Genomic DNA, 17172 nt, shown 5'->3' on the forward strand with positions numbered 1-17172 from the left:
CGTAACAGTAGGCCCTACGCTAGCTCTGATTGTAATAGCTCTAGTACTATAGCCCGCGTACAGTTGCCGCAAGGCTATAGAACGTAATATGGCAATTTCCAGTGAGTAAGCAAAGACAACTTTTTGCCGATAATAACTTCTTCGGTATGCAAAATAAAACACATTCTCTGCCGGACAAATGTCTTAAGTTACTACAAACACTAAAATTAAACTGCAAACTAACGGTTAAATGTTGTACTTGCTATATTACTCCTCGACGAAGATTGTAACTTGTAAACTTGTAACCGCCATTTTTCGTTAGTGAGCGGGCCCAATGTATTTCGAAGTGGAGGGGTGGGCAGGTTGCAAACCGCGCTAGCCCTGCGCAACAAAAAATGGCGGTTAAATCCGCGTGCAACGTGCCCACCCCTCCACTTGGAAATACATTGTGACCATGCACTCACTAGTGCCGGAACCGCGCGAGCGCTGCACAACGAGAAATGGCGGTTACAAGTTGATAAACAATCTTCGTCGACGAGTAATATCGCAAGTACAATATTTAAGCGTTACGTTAGTTTGTCTTTTCATTTTAGTGTTTGTAGTAACTTAAGACATTTGTCCGGCAGAGAATGTGTTTTATTTGGCATACCAAAAAAGTTATTATCGGCAAAAAGTTGTCTTTGCTTACTCACTGGAAATTGCCATATTACGTTCTATAGCGGTAACTGTACGCGGGCTATAGTACTACTACTACTAGTACTACTACTACTACTACTACTAGTACTACTACTAGAGCTAAGTCGTCAGTAGCCACTAAGCCAGGACCGAGTCGCGAGTGGACATCATGTCATGAATCATATTACTATTATTAGTAATAGTAATATGTAATAACAACACATAAAAGCAACGAGATAACGCTTACGCTTAATACTTGACTCTTTTACTAAAAGTGGTTTACACAGTTTCGGTGAGACTTCTGTAACTTCATCGTTTGATCAGCAACGAGAAACGTTTGTAAATTTTGCTCCCAATCTGCATTTGTTTATTAAATAACGGGACAGCGCCACCTAGCGTAAACCTAATCGGCAAGGGAGTTAGATGGGCTCCGTGCTTTTTTTAACTTAATCAATGGGGTTATGGAGACTAAATGAAGAGATATGGGACCCGTCTATAGTGATTGCGATCGAAGCGAAAGTTGAATTCTTTCTCTGTGCAAGTTTATACGGATTTTATAACGCTGTGTACGCTTAGAAGGCACGTTTTCTTGCAGAGATGGCCGAAGAAGTACCGTTCGATTTTCTACACATGGAAATGATCAATTTTGTTTTCAATCCACCTGATGATTCGAAGAAAGAGGTGAAGGTACAGGAGCCCGTACGGTGCAAGCACAGCCACAGGCACTTGCCGACTGACGCGTTTCATATAGAATATGGTGTAAAGCGATAGAGGACGGACCGGAGTTGATGTGAGTGGCGAATTGTTAAGCGGGAAATGCAGCAGCTAAGCTGGCGACCTTGGTGGTAGTACGCGATGGGAGAGGCGGGGCGGGGTGACCGCATTTACCTGGTAAGCCAAGACGCGTATTTAGTGTCCAATCATCACTGGTTACTAAGAATATCCAATTGAAATCCGCCGGCGTCAAATTAAATCCGTTGTTGACAGTTACAACCGCCATGGCCCCGGCTTGACACCGGCTGCTCTACACCGGCGAGCGGTGTCATACAGATGATAGTTGCCACCGCGACATTTTCAGCACGTATGCTCGCGCCGCTGCAGTGATTTCGGACTGGCCGCTTGTCGTCTGAAGTGCGCATTCCGTACGTTATGGTTTTACTCTTGGGATTCGGGAATAAATGTATATATACGAAGATCTTGAGATTACAAGCAACATATAATATGTGAAAAGGATATGCCGTCACTGCCGTCACTAGGCAAACAATTTACCCGGGACAAACAATTCGATGCTCAACATCCTGTAGCAACATGTGAGGTCACCGAACCGAAATCGATGTTTATTTTGTTGGCAATAAATTTAGCGTTGGCGCCAGATTACCGAATTTACGGATTTCAATTAGACATTTCTTAGTAATTAGCAGTGATATTGGACAAACTAATACGCGTTTGGCTATAAGGTAATGTACTTATTAACTACACAAGGTGCCAGTTACTGTAGCATTCGTCAACTTTGCATAATCGATGGAAATATTATGCCTTTAATAAATACAGCTTGTCAGTACTAGACCTACCAGTACCAGTACCAGTGGCAGTAATACTAATAGTAATAGTCTTAATGTTTGATTTGACCTAATAACTTTACTTCAACACCGTCCAATACACCGCTGCAACACATAGCGCGCACGCCATTGTGCATGCACAAATACACGTAACATAGTGATATAGAGTGATACACACTCTATATCACTGTTAGATACAATAATGTAACCCAAACCCAGGATAGGGTTACAATGCGTCGCTATGGTTTTCTGTGGAGGAAATTCAGGGAACCCCTGAGTGAATCACTCAGGGCGGTTTGCTGGTGCGTTTTCAGAGACTAGAACTTCCAAACTGGGTTTATTCTCAACACGAACCTTTCTCCGCTACCTTGGAACTTACTATGTATCACAATACTCTGTATTAAACTAATATAACCTGTTACAAAAATTCGAAGTGACGAGCGGCGGATATTTTGAGCGCCATTTCTGTTGACCTGTGACGTACGCATTCCCTATGCGCATAGCGATCGGCAATCGCAGCGCCCTCCGATTGGTCGGTGAATCCGCTCTTCAAACCGAAGTACGTCACAGGTCAACAGAAATGGCGCTCAGTATAATCGCCGCTCGTCACTTCGAATTTGTGTAACAGGTTATATTAGTTTAATACAGAGTATTGTGATACATAGTAAGTTCCAAGATAGCGGAGAAAGGTTCGTGTTGAGAATAAACCCAGTTTGGAAGTTCTAGTCTCTGAAAACGCACCAGCAAACCGCCCTGAGTGATTCACTCAGGGGTTCCCTGAATTTCTTCCACAGAAAACCATAGCGACGCGTTGTAACCCTATCCTGGGTTTGGGTTACATTATTGTATCTATATCACTGTGTATTTGTGCATTCACAATGGCGTGCGCGCTATGTGTTGCAGCGGTGTATTGGACGGTGTTGAAGTGAAGTTATTAGGTCAAATCAAACATTAAGACTATTAGTATTAATGATACTGGTACTGGTAGGTCTAGTACTGACAAGTTGTATTTATTAACCATCATTTCATTATTGAAACGGTCCAAGTGCCTGTGGGCGCAAGATGTCCAGAGATGTCCAGATTTAGACCTATGTCATTTTCGTCAATGCGATACTACTGATACTGATAGCACTCAGTAGTGTGTCACTGTGTCAGTGTGTTAGCTATAGCCGCGTTCACACGGAGCGTTCGTCCTGGGTCGAAAACGATCCGAGACTGACCCGGGTCAAAAACGACAGAGCGTCGTTGAAGAGAGCGTTCACACGACTTTGATCGATCAGTTCTAGCTGCGAGTTGAAAAAAAGCAATGCATCCAAGCGAACAATGCGAATTAAACAATCAACGCACAACAACTCTGTGTAAACTCTGGCTCTCGACACTGGCGACGTCTACCGCCGTACTCATTCTGACCCGGGTCATGTGCCGGTGCGCGTTCACACGGCACAAATGAACCAGCGTTTGGGTCGTTTTCGACCCAGGTCATTTTCGTACCGAGAAAAAGTCCGTGTGAACGCTTGGCCCAGGACGCATTTGACACAGGTTGTTTCGCTCCGTGTGAATGCGGCAATTATCTGAGACTGTAGCCGTACAAGTTACCTCCGCCCTTCCCACTACGTGGCCGCGAGACCGTCAATTATACTTATTCGTTATAGTTATAGTCCCTTGATATATCTTGTCCCTCAGACTGTAAAGACTATTCTTTATGAGGCTCTGCAATGTGAGAGCAAATACTACACAGTACACTGTCTATAGTATGAGTAGTTTTGAATGTTATCTATTTTCTCTCGTTACTGAAGAAAATCTCTCATTTATTCTTGTCTTAGATCCCCTCAGTAATTTTCCTCAGTCATAACTGCCAGGTACTCCATTTTTATGTGTAATAATACTGACATATACTGCATGACTCCCCCTGCACTCGCATAACCTAATTCCATAAACTATCCACACATGATATTGATTATTGTATAAAATTCATTCATAATACACCAACAGTGACAGACTATATTTGTGCTTTGTGGTGTACTAGCCCTACTGGTGTTGCCAATTGACTGTATATTATCAAGAGCTTATAATACCTTATTATAAGCTCTTAATTGATATTAAAAGAAGTTAATGGAGGGGATGCTTCAGATATATATGGCTTATCAATAATGCTACATGTTAAATATTAACAGGATGAATCTCTATTACAGACAGAAGAGGGAATGACAACCCTGGAATCATTAGGGTTCAGGGTTGGCCAAGGCCTAGTTGAAAGGTGTGTATGTTGTGTTGTTCAATGATAATGTCTGTGATTTATGCAAAATATCTATACTACTACAATAACGAACTCTGTCTGTCTGTCTGCTATGCATTCTGCTGTTTATTGGTTTAGGATGCCCGAAATTGCCACACTGTTAGGTGATCAGCTATAGGGGCACTTAAGCACATTTAAAAAGATACACTAAAAACTACTATTTAAAAAAAGTAAGTAAAATATCAAAAGTACGAACACTTCGAAATGGTTGTTAATTGTTATCGTAGCACGCAGTGCATGTTGGGATTGCTCGAAGCACGTTCTGGGATAGTGCCCACTAATGACATCACTAGTGCAGGCACTGCCAGCGAAGCATATTCATAATAACTTGGTGCAATTTCATAACAATGTATTTCCAGAATCTTTCGACTACATAAAATCATAGAATCTTTTAAACTGCTTTTGCCAGAATATTGTTTACCCCTTTATATTTTGTTTCTCTATTACGACTATTGTTATAATTAAAGAGACCCATGACCCCATGTTACTTGCATATTTTCAGTTAAAATAGGTTTAAATTACACTACATAAAAAAATTTATTGTTCAATATTCATTAGAAATATTTTCTTTTAATGTTTTAAAACTAACGGCTTTATCGTTGCTTAATGACGGTGGCGCAACGGGGGCAGCCCTATAGACCGAAGGTCCGATAGACCGAATATTGCAAAGGGTTAGGGTTAGGGTTAGGGCATATATATGGTTTATAGTGGCATTAAATATGATTTATAGTGGCATCGGTGGATGTGCGGCATATTCACGTTTGAATACGGCATCAGTGGATGTCCGGATGCGTAGCCTGGAGGCTAGGCGACCGATTCTGGACGTGTAGCCACTGCGTATTCGAATAAACCTTCGGTCTATCGGGCCTTCGGTCTATCGGACCTTCGGTCTATAGGGCTGTAACCGGCGCAACTACTAGTCAATTTACTATATCTATATAATATCTACCATAATAGGTCAAACTTGATTTCAGGTTAACCAAAGATTGTCCAAGATTTAAAGATGAGCTTGACACCATGAAATTTATCTGCAAGGATTTCTGGACATCTGTTTACAAGAAACAGATAGACAATCTACGAACAAATCATCAGGTTTGTTTTTGTTATAAGGAGGTCCTTCTTATCAAGAGCTTATAAACCCTAGAGTGAACAACAATAGTAAAATCTGCAAACTATGTCTAGTTTCACTGTAATTCAATAACATGATTATGCTGTCCGGTATACCGGAACGTACCCTGGTAACTATCTGATATGGTTAGGGAGTAGGCGTAGGCGACTCCCTAGACTTGTTAGTGGAGTAAGCGAGGTACGGTCCGGCATATTAGATAGTACCAGGGTACGTTCTGGCAGTACCCAGGGAGACATAGACCCTGGCAGCACTGAGGCTACATTTTTAAGTCTGACTGTGCAGGCACAAACTGTTAGTGATGGTAGCTGATGCCTTCTGAGAGTATGATTATAAGATTACACACATTTTACAGATCTTATTGTGTCTATGTTATGTAGAAAAGCCTTTCATCGTCTACACTATTATTCTGCAGATAATTCTCTCGGTGTAATGAAGCATGAATAGATAAGAATACCTCGTTGATATAATATTGAATAGGCTGTGGATAACTGTATAATCATTCAACTTCTTATTGGCAAAAGCGGGTACTGAAATAGCTACGTGAAGATAATGCAAGTGTTTTTATATGCTGCAGGGTGTATACGTTCTACAAGACAACAAGTTTCGTCTCCTGACTCAGATATCTATTGGGAAGCAATACATAGAAATTGCACCTAGGGTGGGTGAAACACTTTGAATATGTTATATTGTACTGTAACTTATAGAAAAGTACTTCTATAATAATTTTGATATTAATTTATTTCTGGAAATCAGAAATATGCATGGATTATGACAAAAAGTAATTTATAACTTTCGTGCTTTCACTATGAACAAGTTTAGATGGAAATATTTTCATTTACTTTGCAGTTTTTGTCTTTTACGTGTGGACTGATACGGGGAGCTTTATCCAATTTAGGCATAACAAGTGTGGTGACTGCAGAAGTTATCACCATGCCTGCCTGTAAGTAAGGAAGCACCACGTATGCAATATGTGTATCTTATGCCACGTTTACACGACATTTTATAAGCCAGATTATTATTAAGCCGTTTCAATAATAAACCATCTTATTATTAGCAACCTGTATACATGGTGAATAATTGAGCTGGAACATTAGAAAGCTGACTCAAGATGGCTTAAAAAGTACCAAGTAAACCTGGTACAGCGCGCAACGCTTCGAGGCTCCGATGGGTGGCAACACATAACCTCACAATGCGTGCTCAACGCCACTATCGCAGATCGTTTTGAATTGGCCAGTTTTGGATAAGAATGGTCATTTACACTGTAATGTTACGCTGATTTGTAGTTTTGATCCGGTTTGAAATCACCTCATCGAGCTGGTTAAAAAATGAACTAGCTCAAGCCTTCTTGACCCGTTTTCACTGAAAAATAATAAGCCGGCTCATTACTAAGCCTGCCCAATTCGGCTTAAGAAGTGCCGTGTAAATGGGGTATTGGTTTAGAAACATAAAACGCACATGAAATATGCAATAATGCAGATACTGTTATGTGCTTTGTTATTAAAAAATTTCTTTATTTCAGGCAAGTTCCAGATCCAGATACCAAGGACATAACAACAGTTAAATAATGTCTAACAGATTTTAATCCACGAATGAATTAATGTTGCTAGTGTTCATTGAGGCTAAACTGAGGGTTGTTGAAGTGTAAATATTTATTTGTATATAAAAATGTGCAAGATGACGAATTACAGTTAAGGATTACCATAATTGTATGGATTCTCTATTTTTAGTTTGCATTTCAAATTCTTTTGTGTTGGGTGTAATACCATCCATATCATAGGTATTTCATGCGATTTCTTTCTACAAACTTGTTTTCAAGTTTCTGTGGAAATGTGCACAGCCTCTGCATTTAGATAAATGTGTATAAACTGTGTTTAATTGGAATTATAATAATAATATAGGTGTACCCCTGTTTAAGGAATAACTAAAATAAGATTCACGTTTTTAAGTTTGTCCTAATGTTACTAACGATCAAGATGTCCTGCTAGGCTTTCATCGCTAAGGATTGCATACCCTATGCAACGGAAAGCCGAGCTTAATTTAAGGCTATTAATCTAAAATATTAAGTAGTATTAAATAAACAATCTATTTCAAAGGCAAACTGTTTTCTATATTATTCTTGGGAACCACATGTGCAAAACCAAATGTTGATTTAACATGCATGTATTAGAAGGGTCATAGACCCTCTCAGCCTTACTAGACGATCTGCAGCCCGGATATACGCGCGAAGCGCGAACAGCGCCGCCTCGCGGCGCCTTTTGATCCAATTCGCTGGCCTGTCTCTATGTAAGAACAACTCTCGAAGCCCTCTGGTACTACAAAAGCGCACATAATCGTCAATGAGAGTTGATGGGGATTCTCAGAAAGCTTTCGACTCTGAACTTAGGGGAGAATTAAATCGCTGAGTGCTCTGTAATGTGGTAGTTTTAATGGTGGGCGCTATAGTATTTGCCTAGTAGAACTAAGCGATTTTAAAATTTATTGAATATTTATACCGCCCTGAACTTATTCTCGTAACATATTGGCGTCCATAATGGCACGACTGAGGCTCTCTATCGAGGGATTTTTCCACAGAGTTTCACAACAAGGACCGCGCTGATTTCGGCTTAGACTGCTAGCGCGGTGGAGAAGTTTTCGAGCGCATCACTAAATATTATAACGTTGGTGTACCGACGAGAACAGATTGGCGAGTTACGTGGCGTACGAGTCTAGCTCGAATCAGTCAGCGTCCCAAGGTGTATATTATCGTAGCCATCTACGGACCTCGCAGGCCTTCAGTGAATTGATGGGTTGTTTTTTTTAAACTGAAAAGAACTGCCACTGCACTGCGGCTACTGACACAGCCGCCACACTGACACACAAAATATATATATTGCACATGTTTTAGAGAAGACGGCGGAGCGGCACATTTCCAGCCTCTCCTCCCCCGCGCTCACGTGAGGCTGCTCGGGGAGTATTTTGCCGCCGCGGACTTTCGTAGTAAATAGATCTTGTAATTTTAATTTAGCATTACATTTTATTGGAAACGGCATGCAAGTAACAGTGCAGTTGCGTGCTGGCTGGTCTGCCGGCAGCATTGATCATGTTAATAGATACCTTATTAACCCGTTGGCGCACCAGAGCGAGCGAGAGCCGAGTAGAGCATGAGAGAGAGACTGAGACTTGTGGGGATGCGGGAGAAAGACGAGAAGATAGTGGGAGAACGCCAGATAAGGTACGAAAATACGGCAGGTGCGGACAGTGGTACGACGGCGAGAATGTACAAACGCGCTGTCAATCCATAATCGGCAAAGCCCCCCCTTCAAAGCCGATGTACGCGAGGATGTACGTGTCGCGCAAAACGCCGATTGTAGGCTCCGCCCTATACGCCATTTCGCGCAGCCCTCTTTCGCGTCAATGCGGTAGTATAGCGGGGATAGTATTAGCTATACATCCGCGTAGTTCGCAGTTGCGCCCAGTCCCGGCGAAGTCGCGGCTTAACAGGCGCTATTTCGCGGTCGTGGAACAACGATCTTTGCGCAAGGCCATCTGTATCCGGTCAGCTCTGAGATAGCAATACATAAAACGTTATTATAATTTATTCAAGTTTATTGTATGAAGCTGGTGTGGATTATTTTTCAGATGATAAATATGAAAGTATGCTTATGTTCATTGCTGCCTTAAATGACTATTAATATCTATTCAATTATTTATTTACAAGCAGTAGCTAGGTGACTAAAGCGGCAAAAACAGAATTCTATTTATTAAGCCGCAAGGCATAAGAAACCCCTTTCACATTGAGTTTCCTATTTTGGTGAAAAAATAACTACACAATAGACAATTACCATCTATGAACAAACTACTAAAAATTATATCCGACCATTCAACCGCTTACAAACAGTGAACCTACTGATCCACATATCTATGTTATCTTTTCCAAGTCTAATAACAGTCGATGCATATTACTTCGAGCATTTTAGCATACTTATAAAATATATTATCATATATAACAGTCGTTTGCAAAACCGTGCATGAAGTAAATATAAAAATCAAGTGATTATATTTTCAAGGATGGGCTATTAAAAGATTGTAAGCCTCGCTGATAGGCATGTCAGATATAGATTTCTATTTTGATTCCTGATATGAATAGTTACAAATGAGGCTACTATAAACACGAATCCAAAATACCATTATAGTGGCCTTTCTTCAAATTTTACAAGGTCATTGAGTCCCAGTTTTTAATCCACCTCTAGTATAATTATAATATATTAGATATCTTTCTTAAGGTATAAGTTGCTGCTTTCCAGTATTTCTGTTGAACGAAAGGAATGGGCATCGATGCTCTGTTAGTATTCACGTGATCGGCCCTTTGAAAAAGAGTGGAATTTCACATCGCGGAAGCAAATTTGATCAACCAGATTTATGCCTGTTCCGCTTTGATCGTAATGTTAAAGTAAACCTGCATGTAAATGCCATAAAATGCAATGTATCACATTAATCACCAATCATTTCTTAAAAGTCAATTTCATATTATGTATAGGACACAAGAAGTATTATTACTATTGTTATGCAGAAACTATGACAAATTAGTTAAAATTAGTAAGTCATGTCCCTTTTCAGAAATGCCATTTTTAATGACAGGAAAACGTTCAGAAGTTCGGTTTACACAAAAAATAATTTCTTTATTGTAATCAACAACCAATATCAATCAAGCTTAGATATGTCAATACAACGAATACCTTCCTGGCCTATTAATACACATTGATAATAACACTTTCACACCTCTGCTTTAAATAGGCCAAGAGAGTAGGAAGTCATCTTCCACATCCATGATAGACAAAATATATAAAGACACGTAAGGTTGTCTTTGGTTCTCCATCACCGTGCAGGTTACGCCGACCACACACCTTGTACCCATATCCTGCTGCAGATGCAATACTACAGTATGTTTACGCCTACAATTTACAGCACTCTAAACTAAGCTGTATTTACTTGATCATTAGTTGCATAACGTAAAGATTGGCAGTTACAAAGAACGCCTATATTGATCAATATAGCTTCATTTTTTGGCGTTAACTCAATAAGTGACGAGGGAAGAAAGACTGTGGCAAAGGACTGTACCGGGAAAGAAGACAACATAATAACTGAAAAGAATGATACGGGAAAACATTGTACCTTATTAAAAAAACGTAACGATATTGACTGAATGGAAAGTTATAGACCATATGGTCATCAAGCACTGAGCAAGCCAAACTGAGCAATCGACAAGTACGTGACTCCCTTATTTGAATGGGTTGGAGATCCACCTGAAAGGGGGATCTGGACTGCGGGATAATACCTAGGACCAATGAGTCTGGACTTACCATGTCTAAACCCACTTTCAATTTTCTACGTATAATGGCCCTTGTTACCTATTTGGCATGTTTTTTTGTTTCATAATTCGATTTTTTAGTTTTATGGTTTTGATTTTTATCACATATAACATTTCACGGATCGAATGATTTGATTCACGGATCGAATGATTTGATTCACGGATCGAATGCTTTGATTTACGGATCGAATGCTTCGATTTACGGATCGAATAATGCGATTCACGGATCGAATGCTTCGATTCACGGATCGAATAATGCGATTCAGAGTCGCATGGTTCGATGCAGTGCGTGCAGGAGGGATCTACATAATACAAAAAATACCGTAGTGGTTATTCGCACCGCGCCGGTGCGGATAACAGAAAATGTGTTCTTATTCGCACCGTGGTGAATTCGCAGTGCACACGCAAGCGGAAGTTAACTGATAGCCTTGTCCACTGAGCTCTATCATAGATTTTTATTTTTTATATTTTATATTTTATACATGTTGAAAGGCCAAGGAGTGCCAATATTAAGCAGTTAATATGTATTTGCAAGGGAGAAAATAGAGGAAGAGGGACGAGGTATTTGAGGAGGGGAGAAGGTGGTACAGGAAGAAGGAGAGAAGGTAGAGAACGAGGGAGAAGGTAGTGGGGGAAGGAGGGGAGAAGGGGTGGAGGTAGAAGAGGTAGAGGACGAGGGAAAGGGTAGTGGAGGAGGGGGAGAAGGTGGTGAGGGAGGGAGGGGGTCGAGGTGGTAAGTGAGTGAGAGGGAGGGAGGGGTCGAGGTGGTGAGTGAGTGAGAGGGAGGGAGGGAGGGATCGAGGTGGTGAGTGAGAGGGAGGGAGGGGGTCGAGGTCGTAAGTGAGTGAGAGAGGGAGGGGGAGGGAGAGAGGGAGTGAGCGATCGAAGCATCTTGTGCTCACCGGCCGGCCCGCAGAATGCACAATATATAATTATTTACATTTACATTTTTGTAATTTTGTTTTATTATACTTTTAATGTGGGGTTCTTGGGTGAGAAATTGTTATTTGTGTAAGCCTATGAATATGCATGCTGCCGAACTTGTTTTTCTTTTCTTATGCGATATATGTAGGTGCGGTATTGAAGTCAAAAGTACAGAAAGTTTACATTTTTGGTTGATTTAATTTTAGACTAAAATTAATGTTGGTTTCTTTTTTTATGTAATAAAATGACTTTGTACACAAATATATCGTACGTCTTATACTGATTATAATGAAACATGCACCAAAATGATTTTGTAACCCATGATTACCCAAGATATCATACGTTTAATTGAGATAAAAAGAAAAAATTTGTCAAATAGCACTTATTGAATTTTTTAAGCAGCCCGGTCTATTTTGCTTTTCTTTGTATCACATCTACATAGTTTGGCGAACTTATATTAGGACCCATGCCTGCACATTCTCTGCTTCCCTCCTAGGCCGCCAGTAATAACAATCCTCAGCAATAATTCGCGGGCGATTAAAGTTGTTGTTAGATGGCGCGTATCGTTGTCCCTGGAGATCGGCTGCTGAGCAGCACGAGTTCGCTCTCTTCTACGCGTGCACCCCTGACGAACGGAACAGACGTGTTCGCACCATAGAACTAGAATAGAAGTTCTATTCTAGTTCTATGGTTCGCACATTCTCTTGTGACGAAGGGGTGCGCGTGAAAGCCGGCGAATTCATGTAGCACTTTAGTTTACCTTTTACTGTGCCCCCCATTAGCAAGCCCCAAGCAGGGGAGACGTGATTATGATTATTTTACTGTGATCAATAGAACGGAAAGGAATAGTTTTTATAAGTAAATTCGACGTTTGTGTTTGTAAGCTGTTCGGCTGTATGGCGTGGTCGAGGCGAGATAGCGTCGACGTCACGATGCAATAAACCGAAGTGTAGTTGACTCTCGTCTTCTCTCTCTCTCTCTCTCTCTCTCTCTCTCTCTCTCTCTCTCTCTCTCTCTCTCTCTCTCTCTCTTCATCTCTCTTCTCATCTCTCTCTACTATCTGCTATCCTCTCGTCTCTCGTCTCATCTCCTCTCCTCTCTTCCTCATCTCTCTCTCTCCGTCTCTCTCTCTATCTCTGCTGTCTCTCAATCTCTCTGCTCTGAACTCATCTCTCCCCTCGCTCTCCCCCTCTCTCATCCTCAATTCCAGATCTCTCGTCTCTCTCTATGCTCGCTTGCCTCTACTCTCTGCTCGCTCCGGCTCACCACGCTTCAGACACTTCCGCCGCACATACGCCCCGAAGGCGGCACAGGACAGCCATGCTCCTGGTAGACGATTTGTTCGGAGGTTCTGTATCGAGCTCTCTTATTCGTGGGCCGGACACAGTAGAAGCGTAAGAACATAGAATAATCGTTCACAATAGCACTAGCTTATTGCCTATAGGACAATGCTATTTTTGGCGGTACATAGAACACAGCTTGATGTATAATGGCCCTAGGGTGGCATATAGAGAGGAAGAGATTTTCGAAATACATTAACAATTAAAACTCCGAGTTGTGACCGCCCACGGGCTGAATGGCAAGATAAATAGGAAAAACTGAAAATCCGAAATATCGCATGCACCCGCCGCGGTGGCGAACAACAGAAACCGTGGTTCTTATTTGGCACCCGCCGCGGTGCACATAAGAAAAGCACCTAGGGAGAAAATCTAATTCGCACCGCCGCGGTGCATATATATACTATATAAGAAAACTGAACAATCGAATTCGCCCTCGCCGCCGCGGTGCATATATATGAGAATATTAATAGCTTTGTTTTGCAATATGTTTTAGCATGTATATAAGTAATCACTAGAATTAAAGATAATTAAGAAAGAGAAAGAAAACACGATAGCTTGTAGTTGTGTTTTTTCAGCGGGAAATTTGATCGTAATCGCCGACGTGCGCTGTGTGATGTGTTTGGGTCTGTTGAGGCGATCGACGAGTAGATCATGATAGACTGTAACCAGAGCCGTACCCAGATGCGAGCAGTTTCCAATCTGCCGCAACACCTGACATGTCACTGCTAATAAGATTTGACATAGCGGAACTGCGAACAAATTACGATCATTCACACAGTCTAGAAACGACAATTGGTCAACGATTAACATCCTTTGCTATCAATAGACGTCGGTTCGCGCGGTCGTCGCGCGCGCGGCGCGTTGTGTGTGGGTGTTGTGTGTGTGTGTGTGTGTGTGTGTGTTGTGTGTGCGTGCGTGCGTGCGTTGCGTCGCGTGCGGCGTGCGTGGCGGTGCGTGCGTGCGTCGTGTGTGTGTGTCAAGAAAGCGGAATTATTATAATGTCCCATTTTGCTATAGGCGTACATGATTGTTAATGGCTCAAGTGATACTATACCGTGATTAGAAAATCAGGTATAGCTTAGTATAGCGTAGTACATGTATCTATGCGGAGCATGGTCTTCGCAAGTAATTAACCGGGGTTACCTTTGTTTTGAGATTGGTTTTTTTGCCGACTAACCGTTTATCAAACGAGATTTGCCATGCAAAGTATAATAACACGGCAACTTCAGCGGTATTAAACGATATAATTTTCATTCACTGCCGCACTCCTAATTCGCCTATTTCTGGCCTTTAACAAAAGCACAAAGATCGTTTTTCTAAGGTGGCTTTCGCATATGAGGCACTGTGGCACCGCACTCCCCTCCCACACACGGCCGCAACACCATACACAGTCCAAAAGCCTGTGTCTGGCGTCGCGTGTGACAATTTTACTGAGCATGCGTAAATTGTTCTATATCTATGCGACATGCTACTCATCATATCTATTACTCTGTATACGTGGTAGTCATTTGTCGCCTACGCCTTATTTTCGGTTGCTTTCGGCAGCTACATACAGCCTACATAGGATATCATTTTATGCGGCACTTACTGAATTGCTGCAAAGTGCAGCATTATTATTAACTTGAATTGCGCAAAATTTCACAGTTTTTTTAAAACAGTGTAATCCTAACCGAAATATAAAGCTTGTTTAACTGGCTAATGTTTTTTTGGGGCAGGTAAGATTTCAGCAGTCACCATAGACGAGGTGAACATCTCATCATCACTGATTCAATGGAAGTCATAGACCGGTACGTTTGGCAGTCACGACACACGCGCCCTACGCAACACGGCACAGGACGCAAAACGCGCGCGCGGCGCACTTACACACAGACTCTCATAGACACAGCAAATCAACATCCTACAGGCAGGCATGGATGCAGCGCACGCTACGCGCAAATACAACAAACACAAATATGGTGAAAGTAAGCGTTTGAGTGAGCAGTGAGCAAGTGAGCGTGGCTCGTTTGAAGTGAGAGTGCGATGTGAGAGTGAAGAGTGAGTGTGGGAGTGAGAAGTGAGGCAGTGAAGGAGGAGAACAGCAGCATGGAAATAGCAAGAATAAGAAAGCCAAAGAGAGAGAGAAACGGGATGAGAGAGGCGAGCAAAAGTGGGTGCGTACGCGTGAGCGCTGAGCGTGAGCGTGTGTGATGTGTGCGTGTCGTGTGTGTGCGCGCGTGTGTGCGTGGCGTGTGTGTGTGTGGTGTGGGGGGGGGGGTAGCTATAGAAAAGAGAAGCGAGTGAGTGAGAGTCTGCGAAGACGGTGTGTGCCAAGAGACAGTGAGTGTGTCGTAATGTGTGTGTGTGTGTGTGTGTGTGTGTGTGTGTGTGTGTGCTGTGTGGGTCGGTGTGTTGTTGTGTGTGTGTGCATGGTGTGTGTGTGTGTATGTGTGTGTGTGTGTCGTTGCTGTGTGTGTCGTGTTGTGTGTCTGTCTGTCCTGCGCCCTGTCTGTCTGTCTGTCTGCTCTGTCTTTCTGTCTGTTTATCCTGTCTTATCCTGTGCCTATCTGTCTAATCTGTCTATCCTGTCCGTATCTGTCTATTCTGTCTATCTGTCCTATCTGTCTTCTGTCTATCTGCTCTGTCTTATCTGTCATCTGTCTGTCTCGTCTAATCTGTCCTGTCTGTCTGGTCTATCTGTCCTGTCTGTCTGTCTGTCTATCTGTCTGTCTGTTTCTATCTGTCTGTACTGTCCTGTCTGTCTATCTGTCCTGACTGTCTATCTATCTATCTGTCTGTTCTGTCATCCTGTCCTTTCCTGATCTCTAGCTGTCCTGTCTATCTGTACTAATCTATCTGCCATATCTATCTATCTGTTTTTATCTGTACTGTCTATCTATCTGTCTCTTTGGGCGTGGCGTGCGTGCGTGAGTGCGTGCGTTTGCGTGCGTGGTGTCGCAGAATAGGCGACGCGAGAGTAGAGTTTGTATGGCGTGTGCCTTATGTGTAAGAGGTGCAAAGATAGCAAACGTGTGCATGGCACTGCCGCTCGTCCACTTTGGGCTCCCACACACGCGAACACATACACAGTCTAAAAGCCATGTGTCTCGTGCGTCGTGTAACATTTTACGGACTATGTAAATTGTTCTAATCATCTATCACACTATCATCATATCTATTGCTCCGTAATACTGGTAGTTATTCGTCGCGCTTACCTATTTTCGTTGGGCTTTGCGGCAGTATCATACAGCTACATAGATATCATTTTACTGGGCAGCTTACTGATTACTACAAAAGTGCAGGGCATTATTGCTTCAACTTGAATTGCGCAGAAATTTCATATAGTGGTTTTTAAACAGTGTAATCGATAAAACCGAAATATGAGCTTGTTATACTGTAGCAATTTTCTTACTGCAGTAAGGATTTCACAGTACCGATGAAGAGCTGAACATTCTCATGCGTCACTGCTTGAATGCACGGCAGAGATGGTAGTTGCAGTCCCAGCACCGGCACCAACACCGCGCTGCACACACACACAGCACATGACGGCATGCAACGCTAGAACCGTCAACGCACATACGAATGCATGCACGCACCGACGCCACATAGATATGCAGGCGCAAACGTGGCATATACACGAACGTATACCGAACCAGACGCGCGTGCGCACACAGCACTGATGCACGATATTTAGTATTCATAGTTCATTGACCAATTCTCCCAGTAACCCTTCGGCACCAATCGCTAATACCAGATCATCTGATTTCGAGAACCGTCGAGATCTATTCGCAGGTAATCTACACATTCCGGAGCAGCCTTTGTGGCATGCAAAAAGCACAAGTAGACTGCTGGAAAACAATAAGTTGTCAGGCCAAGCGATAACAAATGCTGTTTTACGTATTATGCCAGCCACTACCCCCCTCCATATTGTTTGCAAACATGTTTAT

The 17172-nt window shown here is 42.2% G+C and overlaps 2 protein-coding genes across 6 annotated transcripts in view; one reads left to right on the forward strand and one right to left on the reverse strand.

The window, feature by feature from the left end:
* Positions 1-998, reverse strand: part of LOC106805764 (rho GTPase-activating protein 18-like) — an 18308-nt gene extending 17310 nt beyond the window's left edge. For 2 of the 4 annotated variants that reach the window (XM_014807480.1, XM_014807477.1), the window contains exon 1: positions 902-998. The gene's annotated coding sequence lies outside the window, so the exon portion shown is untranslated. Of the gene's footprint in view, positions 1-223; positions 261-901 lie in introns of those variants that run through there. The other 2 variants (XM_014807478.1, XM_014807479.1) reach the window with 2 other exon arrangements.
* A 115-nt stretch (positions 999-1113) lies between these two features.
* LOC106805758 (trafficking protein particle complex subunit 6B-like) lies at positions 1114-7736 on the forward strand. 2 transcript variants are annotated; one of them, XM_014807474.1, is made up of 6 exons: positions 1114-1335; positions 4406-4470; positions 5484-5601; positions 6213-6296; positions 6485-6578; positions 7158-7736. In XM_014807474.1, exons 1-6 carry the CDS (start codon positions 1252-1254, stop codon positions 7187-7189), a joined length of 477 nt encoding a protein of 158 aa, XP_014662960.1. In that variant the 5' UTR covers positions 1114-1251; the 3' UTR covers positions 7190-7736. The 2 variants fall into 2 exon arrangements, with proteins under 2 accessions (XP_014662960.1, XP_014662959.1); XM_014807473.1 differs by having other exon boundaries at positions 1116-1341.
* Positions 7737-17172: the final 9436 nt, after the last annotated feature.

This window comes from Priapulus caudatus, unplaced genomic scaffold (assembly GCF_000485595.1).
Source record: "Priapulus caudatus unplaced genomic scaffold, Priapulus_caudatus-5.0.1 Scaffold126, whole genome shotgun sequence".
Taxonomy (NCBI): domain Eukaryota; kingdom Metazoa; phylum Priapulida; class Priapulimorpha; order Priapulimorphida; family Priapulidae; genus Priapulus; species Priapulus caudatus.

Bases quoted from the DNA above. Each gene is read 5' to 3' on its own strand.
- LOC106805758 (XM_014807473.1), top strand. From the start codon at position 1,252: ATGGCCGAAGAAGTACCGTTCGATTTTCTACACATGGAAATGATCAAT. The intron at 1,342-4,405 runs GTACAGGAGCCC...TCTCTATTACAG, and splicing joins ATTCGAAGAAAGAGGTGAAG to ACAGAAGAGGGAATGACAAC. The intron at 6,579-7,157 runs GTAAGTAAGGAA...TCTTTATTTCAG, and splicing joins AGTTATCACCATGCCTGCCT to GCAAGTTCCAGATCCAGATA.